At 36.6% G+C, this 20,333-nt stretch overlaps 1 protein-coding gene across 1 annotated transcript in view; it reads right to left on the bottom strand.

Annotated features, from left to right (window-relative positions):
• The window catches only part of STK3 (serine/threonine kinase 3), a gene marked incomplete at its 5' end in the record, with an annotated part of 143,585 nt that overhangs the window by 42,609 nt on the left and 80,643 nt on the right, over positions 1-20,333 (bottom strand). Inside the window, 2 exons of the mRNA XM_084260921.1 lie at positions 5,592-5,767; positions 13,171-13,363. Of these exons, the coding sequence (XP_084117047.1) occupies positions 5,592-5,767; positions 13,171-13,363 (369 nt within the window). The remainder of the gene's footprint in view (positions 1-5,591; positions 5,768-13,170; positions 13,364-20,333) is intronic.

Here is a 20,333-nt window from a genome sequence, read left to right as displayed (position 1 = left end):
CATCTGGAAATGCTTCATGATATTCAAGCAACTAATTAAAAACAAAGCAAAGTGAATCTATATTAATACTTAATTTAAATTTTCCAAATTACTTAGAGGAAAATCTGAAACAATTGAAAATAGATGAAATACATCCATTCCTATTAATTAGAAAGAAGACCGGACCAAACAAACTCATCTGCTGCTTAAACAGAATCAGAGTAAACCCAGTCAGGGTTTTGGACAAAGAAATATTTCCAAAAGCCTAGCTTTATGACTGAAGTTTTAATTAAATTCTGCATGTTCTTCAGTCATTTTATGGTATTTACTTTTTTATTACATCAATTGTCACATAATATATTTATAAAAGTTAACTAAAGTGCTCACTATCTGCAATACGATTATTTCACAATGATTATATTTGTTCTGTTGGGAACCCAGGGAAATATTCTGCCTAGGGTAACAGATGGCTTTTAAATTTTTGTTGCTATTCCAGAATCTTTAACTCACCCAAAATGCATCTACTTAAACATGATACTGCAGTTACCGCAAAACATAATCTACATGTTCACTGTTTAATATTGAACAATCTGGATACCATTCTTGTTTGGAAATAATTCTACTAAAGACAGAAATCATTACCCTAGCATTGCTATAATAAATAGATTTGCCTTTTTACATTTTATCATCTCATAACAAATTTAAATGACTCATTTAAGATTAAATAATACATTCAATCAGAGAAAATGAAGTTTAGCAACTCATTCTGAGTAATGTTAATTCACAGGTTATCATCAGTTAGATATCACATCAGTGCAGTTCATGTGAATCCTTTGTTCACATTGTGTCCTACACTAACACACATTACTGAGGGGCAGAAAGATTTACAGAGCAATTTTACATCTTAATAACATGCAGTATGTCATGATACAGTAAAGATGTAAGCAGCACATTATTTAACAATATGTAGATACAAACATCAATCTAGCAAGCTATGATTTACCTGGTTTTCCCCACATGATAAAATTTTTAAGCACTTACTAAAAGGGCACCTTTTTTGGTGGAAACCATCTTCTATAATGCCCATAAAAATGTGATAAACGCTACACAAAACATCACAAAATCTTGAACAGAAATTTGAACAAGCTGCTCTAACAACCCCTTGCAGTTATACTGTTCATTTAATACACAGCTCACTCCAGCACGTACATCTCTCATGGAAAACATTCCCCATGGAAAGAACTAAGCTATCATAATAGCAACATGATCATACAAATACATAATACCTATAAAAAACAACTGTTCTTAAAAGGACTGGTCACTTAAGATGACTGAAACAAACACCTCATTTGCTCTAGGTCCACACTCTGATTCACACTGCTGCCTTGTGAGCCCATTAAACATTTAAGGCTCGTTAGGAAAAGCTGCTTACACCATGCATCATTAACATTTCTCTGAGCATCATACTTGTACACTATATAGCTTTACCACATCTTTATGTATTCAAATACATTATGCTGCTTTTCCTCTCAATGAGTAATTATCTTGTTGATTAGACTTACTGGCATCAAGGTTTACTATGAATAAAACATCACTCAACCCTAAATAAAACCGACCGAATTAGGATTAAAAATACTAGTTTAATTTTGCCATCTGATGCAAGTCCCTTAAAAATAATAAAAATGTGTAAAAAAATTGCATATGGTCTGACAGTATTCATTGAGAATGAAAATCCATAGTGATCCTTGATTCTGAATAACATAAAAGCTCATGTTTGTGTAAACGCTAGTTTGGTTTTTGTAAAATTTATATCCTATCAGAGCTTTGACACTTTTAGTTCAAAGGCTGAGGCAGAAAAAACTAAATACATTTACCAGTATTTCCCCAGAAGTACATTTCCCTGAGATTCAGTGGTATGACACACCCATGATTTTGCTTTACGGAATTTAGGATTAGACAACAAAAACAGACAATAACATGACTGAAAACAAAGATCAGAAAAAACAACCTTAACAAATTCCTAGTCACAGAAAAGGCAATGTTCAAAAATGTTTGGGCTTGGTGTTTTGGGGTATTTTTTAAAAGCATGAAGATATTTAGTATAAAAATCCCCCAAACTACCTCTTATGCATGAAAAACAGCAGTTCAGTCCTGAAACATACAAAACAGGGTTACTTTGGAATAACGCAATATTCAGGGCAAATATACAGTGCCAGAATTAAGTCTAGTTAAAAGCTATTTACAATATACCTGATTCAATACAATGTAAAATTCAAAAGCCTGCAGTAGCAATTTTTTCTCACCAATTCATGAAACATGACATCAGTAACAAACACAAACTGATCACGGAACTGAAGGCCTGTAGGACCAGTCAGAGATGGATCTCAAATTCCCATGCGACATTTAGTGAAAAAGAAGCAAGATCAGTTTTTGAAATTTCAAACCAGACGTACTTGAACAGTGAAAAACAAAGCCTAAGTGGGTACTTTCAGAAAATGAAACAAAGCTAAAATTACCTTTTTTTTTTTTTTAAAGCTCAGATTGATAACCAAAGCATCTTATTTTCTTGGAAAAGTCTTCTATTTTCATTGGCAAGGAGTTTTCAAAACATTTACGTCAGGGTAAAAAGCTATGCCCACACAGAAACTTTCAAACCAGACCTAGTGCTAAGTTCATTTTGCATTACATTATACTTCATTTATCCACCTTATAAGAAAGGTTTCCTGTATCATTGGTTTACATTACCCAAAACCATCAGTAAATGTGTAAGTCAATCCTCTATATCTGCATTACATGTAGTTTTACATTTTAACAAAATAACTATGCATTGTTTTACCGAACAGTAAAATATACTAGCAATAGGTTAAAATATCACTGTGAGCTACAGCAAATATACCATTTGGCCACAAGAATTAGTTCCAAATTCTGCAGGTCTCACCTTAGCACAGAAATAAGCTAACCGGTTAGTTGCAGGGATATAGAGCCATTTTTTTTTCCTTACTTTTCTTTTCTCCCTTCCTCCTCAGTGACATTTCTCCTTCTCTAGTTTATGCTGTAACAGACACGTACACCAACTTCTAAGTCTTTCCATTCAACACCCTTGAATATCTTCCTAGCATGGCACTGTCATTCTGCCCTGGCTCGCAAATAAAGGGCTTGTTGGCCGTTAGCCCTTGTGTGCTACGTACAGCTTGCAAGGGCATATGGGTACGGAAGAACAACGGTATCATTCAGCAAATTACTTCGGTGACCTCCAACTTACAGAGCGTCCCTCCTCTTCTACACAGAAAGTTGGAGTACTATCAGAGTATGCTAGCATTAAGTTAGGTTTTAATCATTTCTATTTTAGTTTTAGTGTATCAATCCCTTCTTTAAATAAAATCATGACTGTCAGCATTGACTGTTAGGATCCCTTTCTAGATCCCACTAAGGATAATTCCAAACAAAATAGAACAGAATTATTTAGTATAAAAAGTTTCCATTATTTATCCCTTTCATGAATCATTTAAAGACTTCATGTCAGCAACTGCAAACATTCATGTCGATCTCTCGGAGAGCAGACAATATATTATGCATGCTGCCCAGTGATTTATCCTTTCACAAAGTCTCTTGCAGGCCACTTACCAATACTGCCAGCCGCTGTCTAAAATCGAAATAGATGTGCTTCTAGAATATGTAAATAAATAATGATTCCCTATGGTTCAAACCAGCAGGCTCTTCAAACCAATATCCCACGTGATATCAGCTGGTATCAGATGCTTCAGAGAAATGTATTCTTGAGTGGACTACTCTGAAGCAGTACATCCATTATTGAAGAGTCTTCTAAACTCTTCTTAGGCTGACTTATCTATGAAATTATTTCGCTTTTCTCAGGCTTAAAATCACATGCACACCCCCACACCCAACTAACTACATATACTGCCCAAGTAAATAACCATTCACTTTTTTAAAATCCTATTTTGTCTTCAGTCAGACTAATTTTGTAGCAACAAGCCTTTTTAAGAAGCCAAGGACATCATGTAACTTCCATGAGGTACTGAACAGGTAGCCCAGACAAGTTGTGGATGCCCCACCACTGCGAGTCTTCACGGTCAGACTGGACAGGGCTTTGAGTCAAAGATGACTCTTGGCCATGGTGGGGTGGGGGCAGACTAGATGACTTTTAAAGGTCCCTTCCAACCCAGATCACTCTATGATTCGTAGAACAAGCCTGAAGTCTCCAACTAGCCAAGTCTGAGACCACTACAACACAAAAAGCACTCCGTTTCTCAAGATCAGGCCTCCTCAGCCTTAGTTCTAGAACAAATTCCTGTTTCAAGAAGGCAACTTCATATGTGCAAGCAATGTCAACAAGTTCCACAGGATTATCCACACGTGAATTATTCATGAATCAGCACTTACAGAATCGGGATCTTAGCATTTACAAGAAGAATCATTTCTGCTTGCATTTCTTAATGAGTAATGGAAAAAATAGGATGAATTTTAAATTGGTCTAAGGGGAATTTTATTGCCACTTAAATAAAACCAGTTATTTTCCAATGAATAGCGTGAATTATTTTGTTAGTCAATTATCAGGCTGATGACTATTGCATTTTATGGTAAGAAAAAAAATCCTAAAAAAACCCCACCCAAACCAAAATCCAACTTAATCAAAACTCCAGCAGCAACAGCTTGTACTGTGCTATTTAACTGGCTTCACTCCAGTAGCTTAAATTTCAGAGTCAACTTTATGTAGAAATGCAGTAAGTGAAAAATGGGAAAAAAATCCCACACCTACAGCTGTCACCTAAAATTAAACACAACATTTTTCTCCAAATCCCATGTGTACTTTCAAAAAGGTGCCATGTGATTGTATTTAGCTACTGCACTGCAGTTAAGAATATATTTAAACAGATAAACTAAATTATTTCATACAAATATGTTAAAAAAGTAACAAAGGTGAAAAACAGGTATAACAATCTAGAAGTTTCTAAGCAGTAATGATTTATTTCACTTTAAGAGCAGCCTATAACTTAAAGTTTACAACATAGGCAAAAAGAAATAAATTACACATATTTGGTCAGGGGAGGAGGGGCAGGAATCCTACTATGAACCAGAAAGACTTGTGTTACATAGAATAATTCTGTGTAGAGAAGTGTGTGCTGTTGGAATATTACCAACAAGCTGATCTTAACCATCTCAAAGGAGATCAATTAAGTGGCTCTAATCCAGTTTAAAACACTTATTTTATTCAGGTACTCATCAAACATGACAACAATATTCCATGCCTATAGCAACACTTTTTTTTATTTTTCTTTTTTCTTTTTTTAATAGAACTGGATCAAATTTTAAAGATGTAACACACAGATAAGCAAAAATATTTTTTAAAGTCATTACAAAGAAGTATATTCATAATGTCACAAACCACCCCTCACTAAAAAAAGAGTCCTGTGTTAAGCAAATGTACTTATTTTAGCAACAAGGATGAGGCATTAAGATTAGGTAACTGAATGGTATTCTTAAAAGTTTACTTATTTGTCTTGTATTAACACAGTTACAGAGCGGAATTAACTATTTTTGGCACATATAAAACAAGCAGCATGCACGAAAGTAAACAATAAAAATGTACTTACGAAAGCAAAGTCTCCATCTTGAGGGACTTTCCAGTTATCAGGGAAAACATTTTTGGATATGTGGTAAGGTTCATGCATGTTCTGGTTACAGTTTTCAGGAGTTTTATTCTTGGAATCTTGTTTATCAAAATAGTCCATGAAAGACGGTCTTTGAACTTGCGGTGAAGCAGCATTTCCTTAGTTTTAAGAAAAAACAGGGGGAAAAAAGAAAAAAAAATTTTAAAAAGTAAAGATTGACTGCACTGTAAAATAAATACCATTTATTAATTTTCTTGGATTTTACAGAAACTAATACGGTCATCTGTATTTAGTGCAAGCCTCCATTCATCCCCTGAGGATCTTTGGCATAAAAGCTCATAGCCGAAGAATGATAATTTTCTAGCAAGATACAAATGGAGAAATGTCCCAGACATTTCAGAGTTGCACACACAAATAATATTAGAAGTTACTTCATGCAGTATCTATTTGTTGTTATAGAGACTGAATAACACAAGGTGCTAAGCATCCCTTTGGGTGCTGAATGCCACTAAGTTAGTGGTCTGCTTCACAGGCATTGGTAGGAAAGCCACAGAGTTCCATCAGTTTCACCAAAGGTATGATTTAAAAATTTAGAAAAAGAACTTGCAACAACTAGCAACACACAGTGTGTCCAGGAACTGCTTAATTAAATTCATTAGCAACAAGGATTCTCAGCAAATGATGGGATCACACTAAAAGCACCCTATCTGCGTGGTGTGGAAACCCTGGGGGATTTTTATCATCAGCTATGCAGCTGCAAAAGCTTTACAAAACAGATCAAGATCAACACAAACTCCTGTTCTCTTATCTTTTCCATGAAACTACATGTAAACAAACGTATCAACGACCCTAAATGGCAGAGATTTGTTTTCATTTGTGGGATTTCAATGTGAGTTCATTTAGTCGTTCTACGTAAATGTCACCTCAGAAACCGTATTCCGTGTAGCACTGACTCATGAAATGTGTACTTGCAATGTACCATTCCAGAGAGAAATATGACAGACATTTCCACAAGTAGAATATGAAACGGGATGAGAAATATAAATGGCAGCTAATATAAAAACAACAAAGCCAACCAAGCAAAAAAACCAACCAACAACCCCCCCCAGCAATCCACAGGTAGAATTATACTTTTTAATTTTAAGCATAATAAAAAGTATGAAATATTATTTGAACTACTTCTTCTAGCAAGTGAAAAGGAAATTTTGAGCTTGTGTTTAACATCATCAGTAGGGCCTGATGGTATTCATTTTTATTAATTCATTACATTTGTCATTTCCCTTCTCTTTCACCTCATATTTCATCATCCCTTCCCATAGTAAACCATTCCCCTCTGTCTCAAGATTTTTTTAATTCATCCTAATTTTACTGCATGGTTAATTGCAGTAAAATGAACCATACAGTAAAACTTTTTTCCCCCGCATTAATGTTTATTTTTGTACTGATGTCTTTTTTTTCTGCTTTTTCTACATTATTCTGTTCTATGAAGGTATTTTCTGGATTTTTGAATGTGGTGTTCTACTGTTTTGCTTATGCTCTAAGCTTGACTGCACATGACGCCAATTGCACTCCAGCTCCACAATGATTCCTCCATTCAGTCTGCCATGCTTCCATATACATCTTCTCCTCTCCACATTTTTAAACGTGTTTTAATCTCAGTTGTTGCCATATTCCTTTCCAATCCCAGATCACAGTTATTGCTACTCACCATCTTTTAATTAATGACAACTAAAACCACACCAAAACATAAAGTGAACTAAACTCCAGGTTGAATTTAACAGACCACATAGCAGATAATTCTCCAGAATCTCCCACTGAACTCAAGATCACTTGAATGAGGTTTCTGCATCTCTTGAGTCTAGGACTGTGGAAGGGACGAGAAGTAAACAGTGGGGATGCCAAGTAACTATAGAAATAAACACCAAAAGGCAAAAAATGGAAGAATCTACACTTTCACAAAGCCTAACATTTAAAAAAAAATCATGAGAAGGTAGTGCTATGAAGGGGGGAAATCAAAAACAGAAATACAATGCATTTCCTTAATACAAACTTTTCATTACTTACTGATCACTGTCCAAAACCCCTGAAACTATCTGTACCAAAAAGATAGGGCACTATATTGTTGGCCTTTCACAACCAATATTACTCTTCTGCTGAGATGGCTGTACTTATGTTTCATCTTTGAGACATACTTATAAACAAGAAGATTACCAGTGTCTCTATTAGAAACTCTGAAGTACCAAAATGTTGGCCCGTTACAGGTAAAATAGTCTCCCTCCTCTCATGTAACAGAAAATACTGAAGATTTTCCAAGCGCTGTTCTTAAGTTTTAGAGCTATTTATAAATATCTTCCTTATGTATGTAATAGAAGTCTGCCTACATATGTAAAACCAACCAAGCCTTTAAAATTCCTTGCTATCATATGCATATTAAGGGAAGTGGGTCAGCAGGCCTGAAATTACACCAAAATCAGCACAGCACTTTCTTACACTTTGAGAGCTTGTTCTGTTTGTTTCAATAAATAAGAATTTAGAATTCATTTCTGATTCCAATTTAGTGTACAATTAGTTAACCCATTTAAAAGAACAAGAGTTGTTTTCTTCCATGAGAAATACAAAAACTCACACATGAACCCAGAAATATTACACCTGCAAAACAATGGGACCAGAAGTATTTCAAAGTTTGTTTTTTCCTCCATGTAAAAAAATTGAAAATATTTATTTAGAGATTTCTTTTTTAAGGTTTTATTTTTATAAACAATTAAATGAAAAAGAGGGACTCTTTTTCAGGTCTCCAGTTAACCTAACACAAACAAGTTTAGTTAATATTTCATGGAAAATAAGATAGGTTGACACCTACTAGTTTAAAGGCCCTGTAAAGGCTCCTACCTCTTTTGTATTGACTTTATAAAACACTCAGGCTCTTTATGAGTAAACTGATGTAGGTTGCACTACCCCCCTGCCGCCCCCTCCCCAAACATAAGGTTATTAGAGGATCATTTTGGTCTGAAAGTACTTTTTCTAACTTTCATAAACAACAGAGTAATGGTATCTTGTCAACTGTCTTTCAAGAGCCAAGAAATTTAAAAGTACAAGACAAAGATTCCTTTGAGGACCATTAATTCACTCAAATATCCAGTAAGTTACTTTTTACACAAATTATATGTTTGACAAAAAAAATCTGCAGCATGATCAGTATCACTCCACACTGGCACTGAAAACTTATTGTGCAACAGACCGTTCCATTCTAGGAAGATTTGGATTTTCTGGTTCCTCTCATTTTTATTTGCTCTTTAACAAGAAATGAGCATGTTTAAAAACATTTATCACAGTTTCAACATTTAAGAAAATCAGTCTCTCTTTTATCATTCCTATACTTGCCCACTCCAGGATTTAAAGCTGGCTTTGGGAAGAAAGTCACAATAAGAACAGCAGTCTGAGAAATTGCTGGGAAGCTGTGGAACACTGGAAGTGTACATTCTACCTGAGCGATACCCCTGTCAGGAAAAGAGCCAATGGGTATGTCCCCAAATAGTTACATAAGAGAATTTCTTCCAAAACATACACCAATAAAAAGAATAAGGTGAGGATGTGACACACCACCAACTCTTTTACACTACTTCAAAAATGTATCAGAGCTAACGTAAATAATTCTAAACACGTTTCAAAATAAGAAGGAAGGCACATCCCATTCCCTGTTTGCCTGCCCCAGTAGCTCGTGCTCCCTAAGGGCTTCTTTTATATGCATGGGGAGCTCAGCTGCTGTTGTTTGTGGCCTCACCCCTCAGCTGCTTGTTGAAGGAGCTGCCAGCTCCTGGTGGCTCTTGGTCCCCTCTGAGGTCCACCATGGATCATGCCTGCACCAGGGCTGCTCAGGCTATGGTCCCACTGAACTCAGCCCATCGTGAAGCTTCCTGGCTGAATTCCTAAAAGACATGTGCCATTGCTTGTTAGAAAAGACACATCAGTTTTGCTCATCAGTTGAAAAAACCCACTGTGGGACTTAGGCCTAAGAATTATGAAGAATCACTCCAGAGCTCCCCAAGCATGGGCCTCGGATCACACAGACTGACCTACAGTATGGCACAATCTCTTACACTGGATGGACTGAAATCACTAAAAAATAATAACAAAATAAACCCAAGTCATTAATTACCCTTTCAGAATTCAGGTTTTACAGCTGGGCACATGCCCCACTGTAATCAAGGATCCCATAATACAGAAACACAAGAAAGTTCAGCCAGTAAGTGCTGGAACCAATCCTGTCACTTGCCAGCTGAAAGATGAAAAAGCATCACTTGCCATCAGCCTACCTCCAGTTTTCTGCCTTTCCTTCACTGGTGCTACTGGTTTCAAGAGGAGAGAGGGGATGGAAACCTGCCGTTACAAAGGTTATATTCTTTGGTTTTATAAGAAGGAAGAACTTGTTTAAGAATTATACTGACTAAACTTCAAACATTTCATGTCTCATGGGGCAAAAAGTAAGAAGCAGGGGAGTCATAATGAAAAGGAGAAAGGAGAACAATCAGAAGTACTTTTGGTGCACCAGAAAGCACGAACACTAAACCCTGCTGAAAAGCCAAAAAGGGAATGCAGGGAAGCTGGTCTGTACATCACCAGTCTTCTGAACTGAGATATGAAAATGCATCTACATGGAAATAAGTACAATCCAGGTAGCTGAACAAGACTAGTACTACCTTCTATCAATTCCACTCTTTATTTTACTCCACGTTAAACATCCTAAAGTTGAGCTCTGTCCTCCCACCTATCTGTTTTCTGCATTTTCCTCTTCCCTCCTTCCAGGTACATCCTACATAGCCTCTGCTCAGAGCGTGCACAAGCACACTAAGCAAAAAGGCATAAATACTTATTGCTAGGCTGTATATTGTGTGTTGGGGTAGGATGACAGGCCTCTTTTTGTTCCAAATCCCAATTTTATCTGGGCACAATTCCCTATTTGTGAAAAAAATATGGTTTCAGTTATTTTCTGTCATGGCTCCCAGAGGCCTCTAAGCATGGGCACTTATAAATAAAAGCTTATTATTGTTTCTTATTTTGTCCTTGAGCAGGGAAACAAAAGGCAGAAGGAAACAAAACGTGAAACTAAACCCAAGAGCAATTATAAAAAAGAAGTCTGTCATAAATATTTGGTGTCTCTAGGAAGGAAATGAAATCCCTCTTCCCTAGTTCACGAAGTTTGTTTCTGCAAGCTTCTTTCTCGCAATGTTCTATTATTCAGAAGTATTGAAGAGCGCTTTTGAGCTACCTGTTCCGATTTATTAGAATCAAATCACAGAAACATGTAGAAAATGCCCACCTTGCCTATCCAGATACACTGCAAAAAGCAAACAGCCACCAAACTCTCATGACTTTTTGAAGCACAAAGAAGCACAAAATCTATGTCTGCCTCGCAGGGACAGCAAGGATTTCTACGTCCCTTTCTAGTGACATTTATTTACAACACTTGCTATTAGCCAACAGCATGTGAATCACAGAACCAGCTACAGTGGACATGATTTATATTTATTTTCAGCTGAGAGATGTGGAGTTCCCATTCCTGAATCATTTCTAGTTTTTAATCAATGGGAGCCTAATGCAAAACACAAGAAAGTTCAGTGAGTAAGAGCTGGAGCCAAACCTGTTCCCTACCAGCTGAACGATGAAACCAGTAACGTGCCATCAGCCTACTTCCAGTTTGCTGCCTTTCCTTCGCTGGAATTACAGGTCTTAAGACAGTCACCTACGGTGGGAGGGAAGGGAAGGAAACCTGCTGTCCCAAATATTACATATTCTTGTTTGACAAAAAAAGGAAGAAAGGTTTTAAGAATTATACTGACTAAGGTGCAGAAAGGTAATTCCCTTTTTACCTGTTACTGGAATCAATTAAAAATTGAAAATAACATTTTAAAAACAGCCTCCAGCAACAAAGCAGACAAACCAGGATACAGATAAGAGGTTGCAGTGCAAACCTAATGACAATTTTTTGATCTGTTCAGCACACTAACAGGTATTTCTTCTTAGCACCTATAAAAACTAGATGGCTAATGTTGGGCAATTTGGTGTGCTACTTATATAGAACTTGCTTATTAAACCTGAAGTGATTTGACAGGGTCCACAGAAACTGCACTACTTCCTCATACTGCTGCCCTACGAATTACTTTATTATCCTTTACTCCATGTTTGCTAGTATTATCTTTCCCAATTGTTTTTTTGGCATCACTCGTCCTTTAACGTGTTGAAACTGATGAGATGGAGGATTAGTACAAGTACAAGCACAAGCGATCTCAAGTAGCGTCACAGTTTAACGGGCAAATATTCTATTTCAGCATGAAAACAAATTGAAGTACATGCTGAGTGTTCTCATGAGATGAACCATCCTACTTAAACTAGTCACTAATCAACAGGTATGTTTGCTACCTTATTGCTGAGAACAATTAAAAAAGCACCCAACACACCAAAAAAAGAAACCATAAACCCTCCAGAGAAACAAACAAAAAAATTCAACAAAACTACTCCTTCCAATTCACTGTATGTTAAACCACAAAGAAAACACATTTCTGCTTTGCACTTCCAACTAATCTTGCACAAATTACTTCAGATGTGTATATATATATATATGTGCAAACACCAATGCAATTTGACGTTTGCCATAAAGTGTTCTACAAAGTTATTTATTTGGCACTGATTTTCACTGTTAAGACATTAGCTTTAAATATACCTCTCCCCCACATGCCAAACAATAGCCTAAAGTTAAACATTACATTGTGCCTCATGAAATCAGGCACCTACAGCTTGAGTTTGATTCATCTATTGATGCTGCCGATTCAAGCAAATAATTCTATTAAATTCAACGGGCCTCATCCTGCAGTTGGCTTCAGCCAAATAACGAGCACATTAGTATGTATGTTAGTAAACTATGCAGCAAATATGTATTTTTGCATATTTCAGTGTAACTTATCATTTTACACTTTAAAACTTCTAGCATTTTTTTCCTCTTTGTTATGTACTCCCTCATATGCTGCTGAAGTCAATTTGGAGTTTTTACTTAGGTTTCAACAATGTTCTGATCACTGTCTTAACTCAAGCATTACTGAATTACAGTCGAACAAGCATTCAAATAATACAGAAACAATTTTGCAGTAAGATATGTACAGATTGCTGAACCCACATAAAGTCATGCCCAGTTCTCAGGACCACTGACACTGAAGCAGCAGCTTCTCACATAAACACGTCATTTCATCTTAGCTCAAAGGAACTAGTCCACATGTACGTGGGAGAGAAGGCAAAAAGTAAGAGACAAAACAGCTAAAGGGAGAATTCACAGAAGCCTAATTTTAGAGTCCAGCAGAGAAAAGACAACACCAAAACCAGGCTTCTGCTTTGAATCTCCCACTACAGTCACCTTTTTCTCCACGCACTACAGAGAGCAATTAGAGACACAAAACACCCCCTCCTCCTGTTTTAACCACAGAACACGACATTAGAAAGTCATTGATGATGCAAAGTTCTCATGTAGTACAAGAAAACATACTGCATTATTAAAAGTAAATTAACAACGTACTTTTCATCGTCCCATCTTCCTCTTCATCATCATCGCTATTTATTACCATGGTCCCCAAGTCTGATTCTAACATGGTACTGTTGTGTTCAATCATTGTCTGAGCACCTTCACTCATCGTGCTTGTGGCCCTCATGGTTCCAGCGCTCTCTGAACTGGTCTTCACCATGGTGTGAGAGTCCAGCTCATCTTCATCCTAAGAAGAAACATTTGGCAGAATGCAGCAGGTCATTTAAAAGAAATCACAATGTTAAGAAGCAACCATTAGTTTTAAATCATGTGACCTAGTTGCCAAACTTCCAGGTCTAAACTTCAAAGACATTTCAAAATAAACTCTTCCATGTAAAGGAAGGATAAAACCTTCCTTCTTTCTCATATATCTACAGTAGGAAGAATATAACAGAAACGTGGCCCACAAACCGACTTCACATCACCATCCAGTTTTGAGTATTTCTGTGATTTTCATGACCCACTATACCTTCCTGGGTTCCAAAATCAGTACCACAAGTTATGGAAAGTGATTCAGTTGTTTTGCAGTGGACTATCCTTAAGGACTTGTACTGATTACCCTTAACTAAGTATCATGCTTAGCGTCTTACATTATACACAGCACCCAGATGATGGAGTCACCTTCAATTCAGCTATTAAACAATCCTCCAACATAGTTTTGGAAGTCCACCTCCAAAACAGAAAATCCACTTGGCCTACTACAAGTATTTAGATGTTTTTAAAAAACTCTGTCACAATAGCGAGCGAAATAATTTGTGGATATGATGTAAAAAAATACCGGTAAAGCACATATTAACTACTGACGTGGGTGGGGAGCCAACATCATGAAGAGATATAGCAGCATTTTGAATCGGTGACAATAATGGGACAGTAACGTGAAACAGAACACTAAGGTAAATCCAGCAAATTAATTATAAAATTCATATGGAATACCAATATAGGAAAGCATCAGTGGGAAATTCCACTGCTTTCCAAGTTATGATTTTGATTGTCTGCATATCACACGATGGAGTATACACATTTTCTATGAGTAAAATCTTTCACCCAGCGAAAAAAAAATTAAAACCTTCTCCTTGTTGATTATATGAGAAATAATACCCAGCACTGTGAAGACACTCTATGTCAAATTATTACATTTTAAATCCAAACGCTGCTTTCACTGATTTTTGTAACCTTATACATACAAATTCCCTCTATTGTGTCCAAACTCCACTCAAATTCATTTGTAAATGAACTCTGTCCCCATCTAGCAAAATACTGTAGCTACACAGCTTGAAAGACTATCATATATCACCCTTTTTTTTTTTTTTTAATTTGCCCATTATCAATAACACACTTGTGGTCACATGTAGCACTAAAACAAGATTTCAGCTACTAAGTTTCCCCTTTTTCCTAAATCTTTCTATTGTGCTATTTATTTTAAATTTTCTACTATGAAGAGACTTGTAAGGACAGGAGGTGAAGGGGGTACAGACATGCAATGGGACCAGAAAAGATAAATCCAAGCCCCCAAAACCCTACAAGGCCTGGCACACTCTCTATTTCTCATTGAATCTTTTCCTTCCTGTTACCTATTCCCTGACAAGCAAACAATTTGCCTCTAGTGTAGGAGCCAGCTACGCTGTCCGGGTGCCTGTTTCTCTGACACCTAGCTCCAGCAGATAGAGAATCATAGTTATTAGCAATACCAATACACCAGCTCCTGAAAGTGATTCTATTATGTCTCAACTAAGAGACACAAAAATAGATGTAGTTTTGATTCGGAGTCCAGCTAGCAACATAAGGTACTGAAACCAGGCCAAAGACCTGGTTTCATGTCAGAATCATTGCTTTCCAGATTATAATTTGTAAAAATATTAAAGTTCTTAACTTGTATTCTCTTGGGGTTTTTTAGTTGCTTTCTAAAATACTTTACTCAGTACCCTGCCCTTAAAAAAACCTACGATATTCCATAAGATACAGATATTTTACAGCTACAAGCCTAGAAAACTATGTCAGTGAAGAAATGAGAATATTTTGGTATTGCTCCTCCTGGTGGCAACTTTGATTTTCTTCATTTCTCTCCACATTGTTCTTACTAACCCGTGTTTTCTATCAGTTATATTTTTCCCTTTCTAACAAGGCTACTCAGAAAGTAAAGTTGCAAAGCACTGAATTTTAAAAATGCCAGAATATTTAAGTTATTTTTTCCAAGAGTCCTTTAGTACTGCAATACAATGCAAAACTGACTTGCAACGTACTGCTCTTTCTCCTATAAGGCACTACAAATCTGGGATCTCTAACACAGAGGCAGGCAAATCTCTGAGTTTAGGGCTCAGTTACAGCTGATTTATTTTATTAATATCCACGTGCAGTGCATATGGTCCTAACCTTACTAAAACTGAAATCAGAATGAGAGAAACATTTTCCTGAAGCTTAAAAAAGAGATGGCTAACAATATGAACAAGTATGAAAGGGAGATCTAAGTGACCATCCTCATATCTGCCCTGATTTATTAAAAATATTTTATTTCTTCACTAAATCAAGTATCTGGATTTGCTCCAAAGAACAGCATTTCATTTTCCAGCTTACGAAGTCTCTTGGTGAAGAGAACAGTTACCTTCAAGACAAAGGATGGCAAAGTCCCACCTCATTACTAGTAACAGAATAGTTGTCCCAAAAAGGGAAGTACACAACAATATTGATTGATAGCTATTTCCCTAGCTCAGGAATGGTGTACTGAGACAGAGCAGTACAAATCTTTTTCAGAGATTGTGCATCTCCCGAAATAATTAATTTTGTGGGTTAGGCCAGACTGCACCAGAACTATCCTTCTGGCATTTCTCAATACCGAGATTTAGCTGACAGAGCAGTAGAGAATACCGGATCTGAAATGTAACGTTGTAAAAATATCCATTGGAACCAAGTCATCTAATTGCACATTTACGTGAGAGATGAAAGCGATTCATCTGTACAAACTCGATTCATGCCTTACAGTTCGTAAATATTGAAGTAGAACTTCTGATCTGCTGTTAAAAAAAGGTAAACTCACTGATTAAATAAAAACAAACATAATCTCAATTTTAAGCAGGAAAAAACATATACGGTATTAAAGCTGAAGTGTCGTGTTCTCACACTGTTTATGAAAATGGATCCGAGAATCAAGCAATAAAAGCAGCTAACTCTGGAATTAAACTCTCTGCTGTTCTCTTGTGTACAGGAGAACTTGTATTTGACAGGTGTTTCTGATAACCAGCAGGCAGTAGCAGAAAGAGTGCACAATCAAGAGCACCAGTATCTCTCAAAACGCAACAGGAATTACAGTAAACTACAGAAATGGAACAACCTTAATTTAAACTTTAAATACAAGCAAAATATTGCCAATACCCTGTAACCCCACAGGACTAACTCACTGGATCTTCTTATTTACATAATAAGTTAGATTAACAAAAGCAACCCTTAAAGCATGATAATGCAACCATAGAGATTCGATTAGCAGGACAGAAAATTTAAAACGACTTCAGTAGAAACAACACGCAAGACTTCACGACGTGCTTGTCACCTAAAAGATGCGATCATCGCATGGGAAGCTTCCTCAGAAAAGACAACCTTGCACCTCAGCCTACACTGTAATAAAAGCAAATGTGCTGAAGTGATAAAGATTCATGGAATTTTTTTTCTGCCCCGCTTTTAACATTTACTGGGGAAAAGGGATGAAGACAAATACAGAAAAAACTAGATAAGAGAAGTGCAGTCTGCTTGCCTTTGGAAACTGTCGCTCTGGCTTGTGCATGTGAGAAGAACAGCAGAGGGCACCAGAGACAGCCAGCTAGCCGGCAGCACGCTGAAGGAAGATTTACATGCTGGCAAAATTTAGTATCCTGTAAAATACTTTCATTTACTTTTAACACCTCATCATCACCTTTGAAAAACGTGGCTGTAGTCACAGCTATCTTTTTGTAAAAGCACTGTAGTAGCTACATAAACACATCATCTAGTTTGGTCAGGAACAAGGATTTTGTTCAAGTCCCTACGTACAAAGCCCAGCTACAACGAGTGTTACGTGCTTCTCACTGAGCACACGTTTAAGCTTAGACCCATCAGCAAAAAGGTAGACTCAACTTTCAGCACACACTCACATCTCATCGAATTCAACAGATTGTGTCATGAAACAGAGTTCAGGCTTGTTTTCTACCTCCTTTGAACTGATACACCGACTTGCTGCTCACAATTACCTCCCTGTTTACTCTTCCTATAATCAGTTTCTGGCTCTAAATTGCTGTGGATTTTAACAATATGCTTTTAAAAAGCTGTTTATGTCCTTCAGTAGCTATATTTCCCTAGAGGAAGTCATCTTTACATCTTTCTAACTTCAGAAGACTTAAAGGACTGTAATCAAATTGGCTTTAAAAAAAAAAATGCTAGGAAACCGGAAATTTTTAACGCTGTTTGTCACACAAATATACACATATGTATATATACACACACACACACATATATCATATACAAACAAATGTGTGAAAGATGCATGAAATATAAAAACCTTCAGAAAGGTACTGCCTGGAACTGATTCACTAGTTCCTTTAAAATAACTATATAATTTTGTAAAAACATAAGGGAGTATGTATAGCAATTCTTTTTTAAGGTCTCAAAAGACAGATACCAATTTCTCTTAATATCTGATTAAGCAGATAAACTTTTGTATGAATGAATAACGCTACACACAGCAATGACTGATTATTGACAGTTGGCTGAATTGTTGATAGCTGTCAACCACTAAGTGCCTAAGAAAACCAAAAATAGAGTATGCAGTGGTAATTCCTTGTTTGAATACTCTAAAATAATTAAGCATTCCTCACATAATAAAGCCAATAAATGTAAAAAAAAACATACAGGAAGGGCTTGTTAGCTCATTCCTTTAAAGATCCACAGAAATAAATATTTAGACATGTTTCCTGTGAGCTGCCAGGCAACGAATTACTTTACATTCTCATAATACAGCTGCCCAGCCTCAGCATCCAATTCACATCACACTTCAAAAAATGCACGAGAGAAGAGATTGGTCATGTTTAGTAATGCCTAAACTAACATTTAAACTTTGATATTGGGATTAACCTTCTGTAGAATACACCACTTGCAATTTTTGCTTAATTAAAAAAATCTGTACAATTACGTCAGCACCTATCAAAACATGTCAGTTTGTCAGAAGGCATTCTCATCACATGGGCAGCTCTCATAACAGGCATAAAATCAATTCAAAGCCCACTATTTGTATTATTATCTCTCTGGAAGGATACAGACATGAAGACTGTATTCAACATGGCCATTATTTACAGCTGTATAATATTTTTTGCTGTTCAAAACTTTGTATCTACAACTGACAACTTCCCATACTATAAAATGTCCAGACATAGTGGAAAAATGAAAAATAAGAACGAGTTTTAGGGTTGTGGCTCTTCCTTGCTCAAAGAAAAATAACCTGGATCTATCCCGAAAATCAAGTACGTAACTGTGAAATCTTTGCATCTGACTGATTATCCAAAACCACCTGCACCTCTCCACTCTTCTTTCAGTTATCTAAGTCACTTATAAACTGAGTGCCTATTACAATGCATATAGAGCCTTAAAGGGGAATTAAAGCTATAAAAAATTTGTTCAAATGTAACTGTTAGGGTTAAATCTGGTTTCCTAACAAAAGGAACATCACAGTTTGAACATTTTACACCTTTCTTCTTGATGGGTCCCAAAACATATATCAGTGAGTAATGAGCACAACTGCTCACACTTTACATAGGAAGTTCCTGGGGTTTTAGATCAATAAAATTAAAGCCACCGACAGGGTAACTGAAACCATTTATTTTCCATTGTATCTGGACTCAATTCACTGCCCATGAGAGACCTTTAACATTGATAGACTCTATTTCACACCAACATTAATATTTGCTCTTGCTGTTCGGTGTTATTAAATATCCATTTCTCCAGGCCTGGGTCTGCCTTTGCACTTCTACACTGAGGCCTTCACAGCAGTATCACTGGGAAAAATCTACTTCTAAGTTATTTTCCAAAATGTACGAGCTAGGTGGCTATTACTTTCCAACTGAAGAGTGACTGCAATTCCATATGCAACCTGAAAACATTTATAGATATTAAAATATGAAGAAATATACGCATGGCTTATATTTCTTGTCACTACTACTACACAAGGTAACATAGGAACTGTCATCTCTTTCTAGAACTGTTGCCATCACTGCACGTTGGTTAATCAAAACCTGTATTATCATTTGAACTGTATGTTTGCATAGTCATGCAAACTACACAGAAGTAGCCCTGGCTTTCTTCAGGGTTCTGTGAAAACTGGTGCATAGGGAGGAGGAATGTGCAATGGTTATCTATACTTGCACGCTGGACTGCTGACTTCATTCACTACAGTACACCAAACTGGCACTCCTATTATCTGTTTTCCCTTTCCAGAAGGGAATGAATAAACACTCCGAAGTGTAAAAAGAATTGGTTTCTTGGTTTTCTGGCAGTTCCCCAAACAAGTTCCAAATTAAATGAAAAACAATCTTTGACATTTTGAAATTAAGCACAATTCCAAATTTAATTGTGGGTTTGGTTGTTTGGTGGGTGTTTGGCTGCTGAGTTTTCATTTTTTGGAGGGGTGGGAGGGCATTTAAAATTACTAACACAAGTAGCACAATGCTTTTTTGCTTTTTTTCTTTTTTTTTTTAATAATAACTTGTGGGTCCCTTGACCTGTACCTCTGTCTAGAACACTTTAAAAATCTGTGCTGTCCAGAATTTCACTTAATTCAGGCCTCAATCACACCTACATATTGCTTAGGAATCTTCTGGCATGCATTATATAATCACATTCATTCAGGAAACAAGGCAGAGAAAATTCCAATTAAATTAAAAATAGGAACAGTTTGCCCTCCTGTTTCCTAGTTTGGTTGGTTTTGTGCTTTTAATTGGTCAGTACCTTCAGTGACTGCAAGTGGACAAGCTGCTGGTGTCATCTTTCAAGTGAATCTGGAATTCCTTACAATGATGTACTGCATTGAAATTCAGATGCAGGACATGGAAAGTCTGTATTACAGCCAATTATTAAAACCAGTTTTGAACACAATTTGTTCTGCATTGTGACAGCACAAAAGTTATTCATAGGACACTACCAAA

This window comes from Gallinula chloropus, assembly GCF_964237585.1.
Source record: "Gallinula chloropus genome assembly, chromosome: 2".
NCBI classification, from domain to species: domain Eukaryota; kingdom Metazoa; phylum Chordata; class Aves; order Gruiformes; family Rallidae; genus Gallinula; species Gallinula chloropus.
Note: the sequence above shows the minus strand (reverse complement) of the source record. Positions and strands in the feature narration are given on the sequence as shown.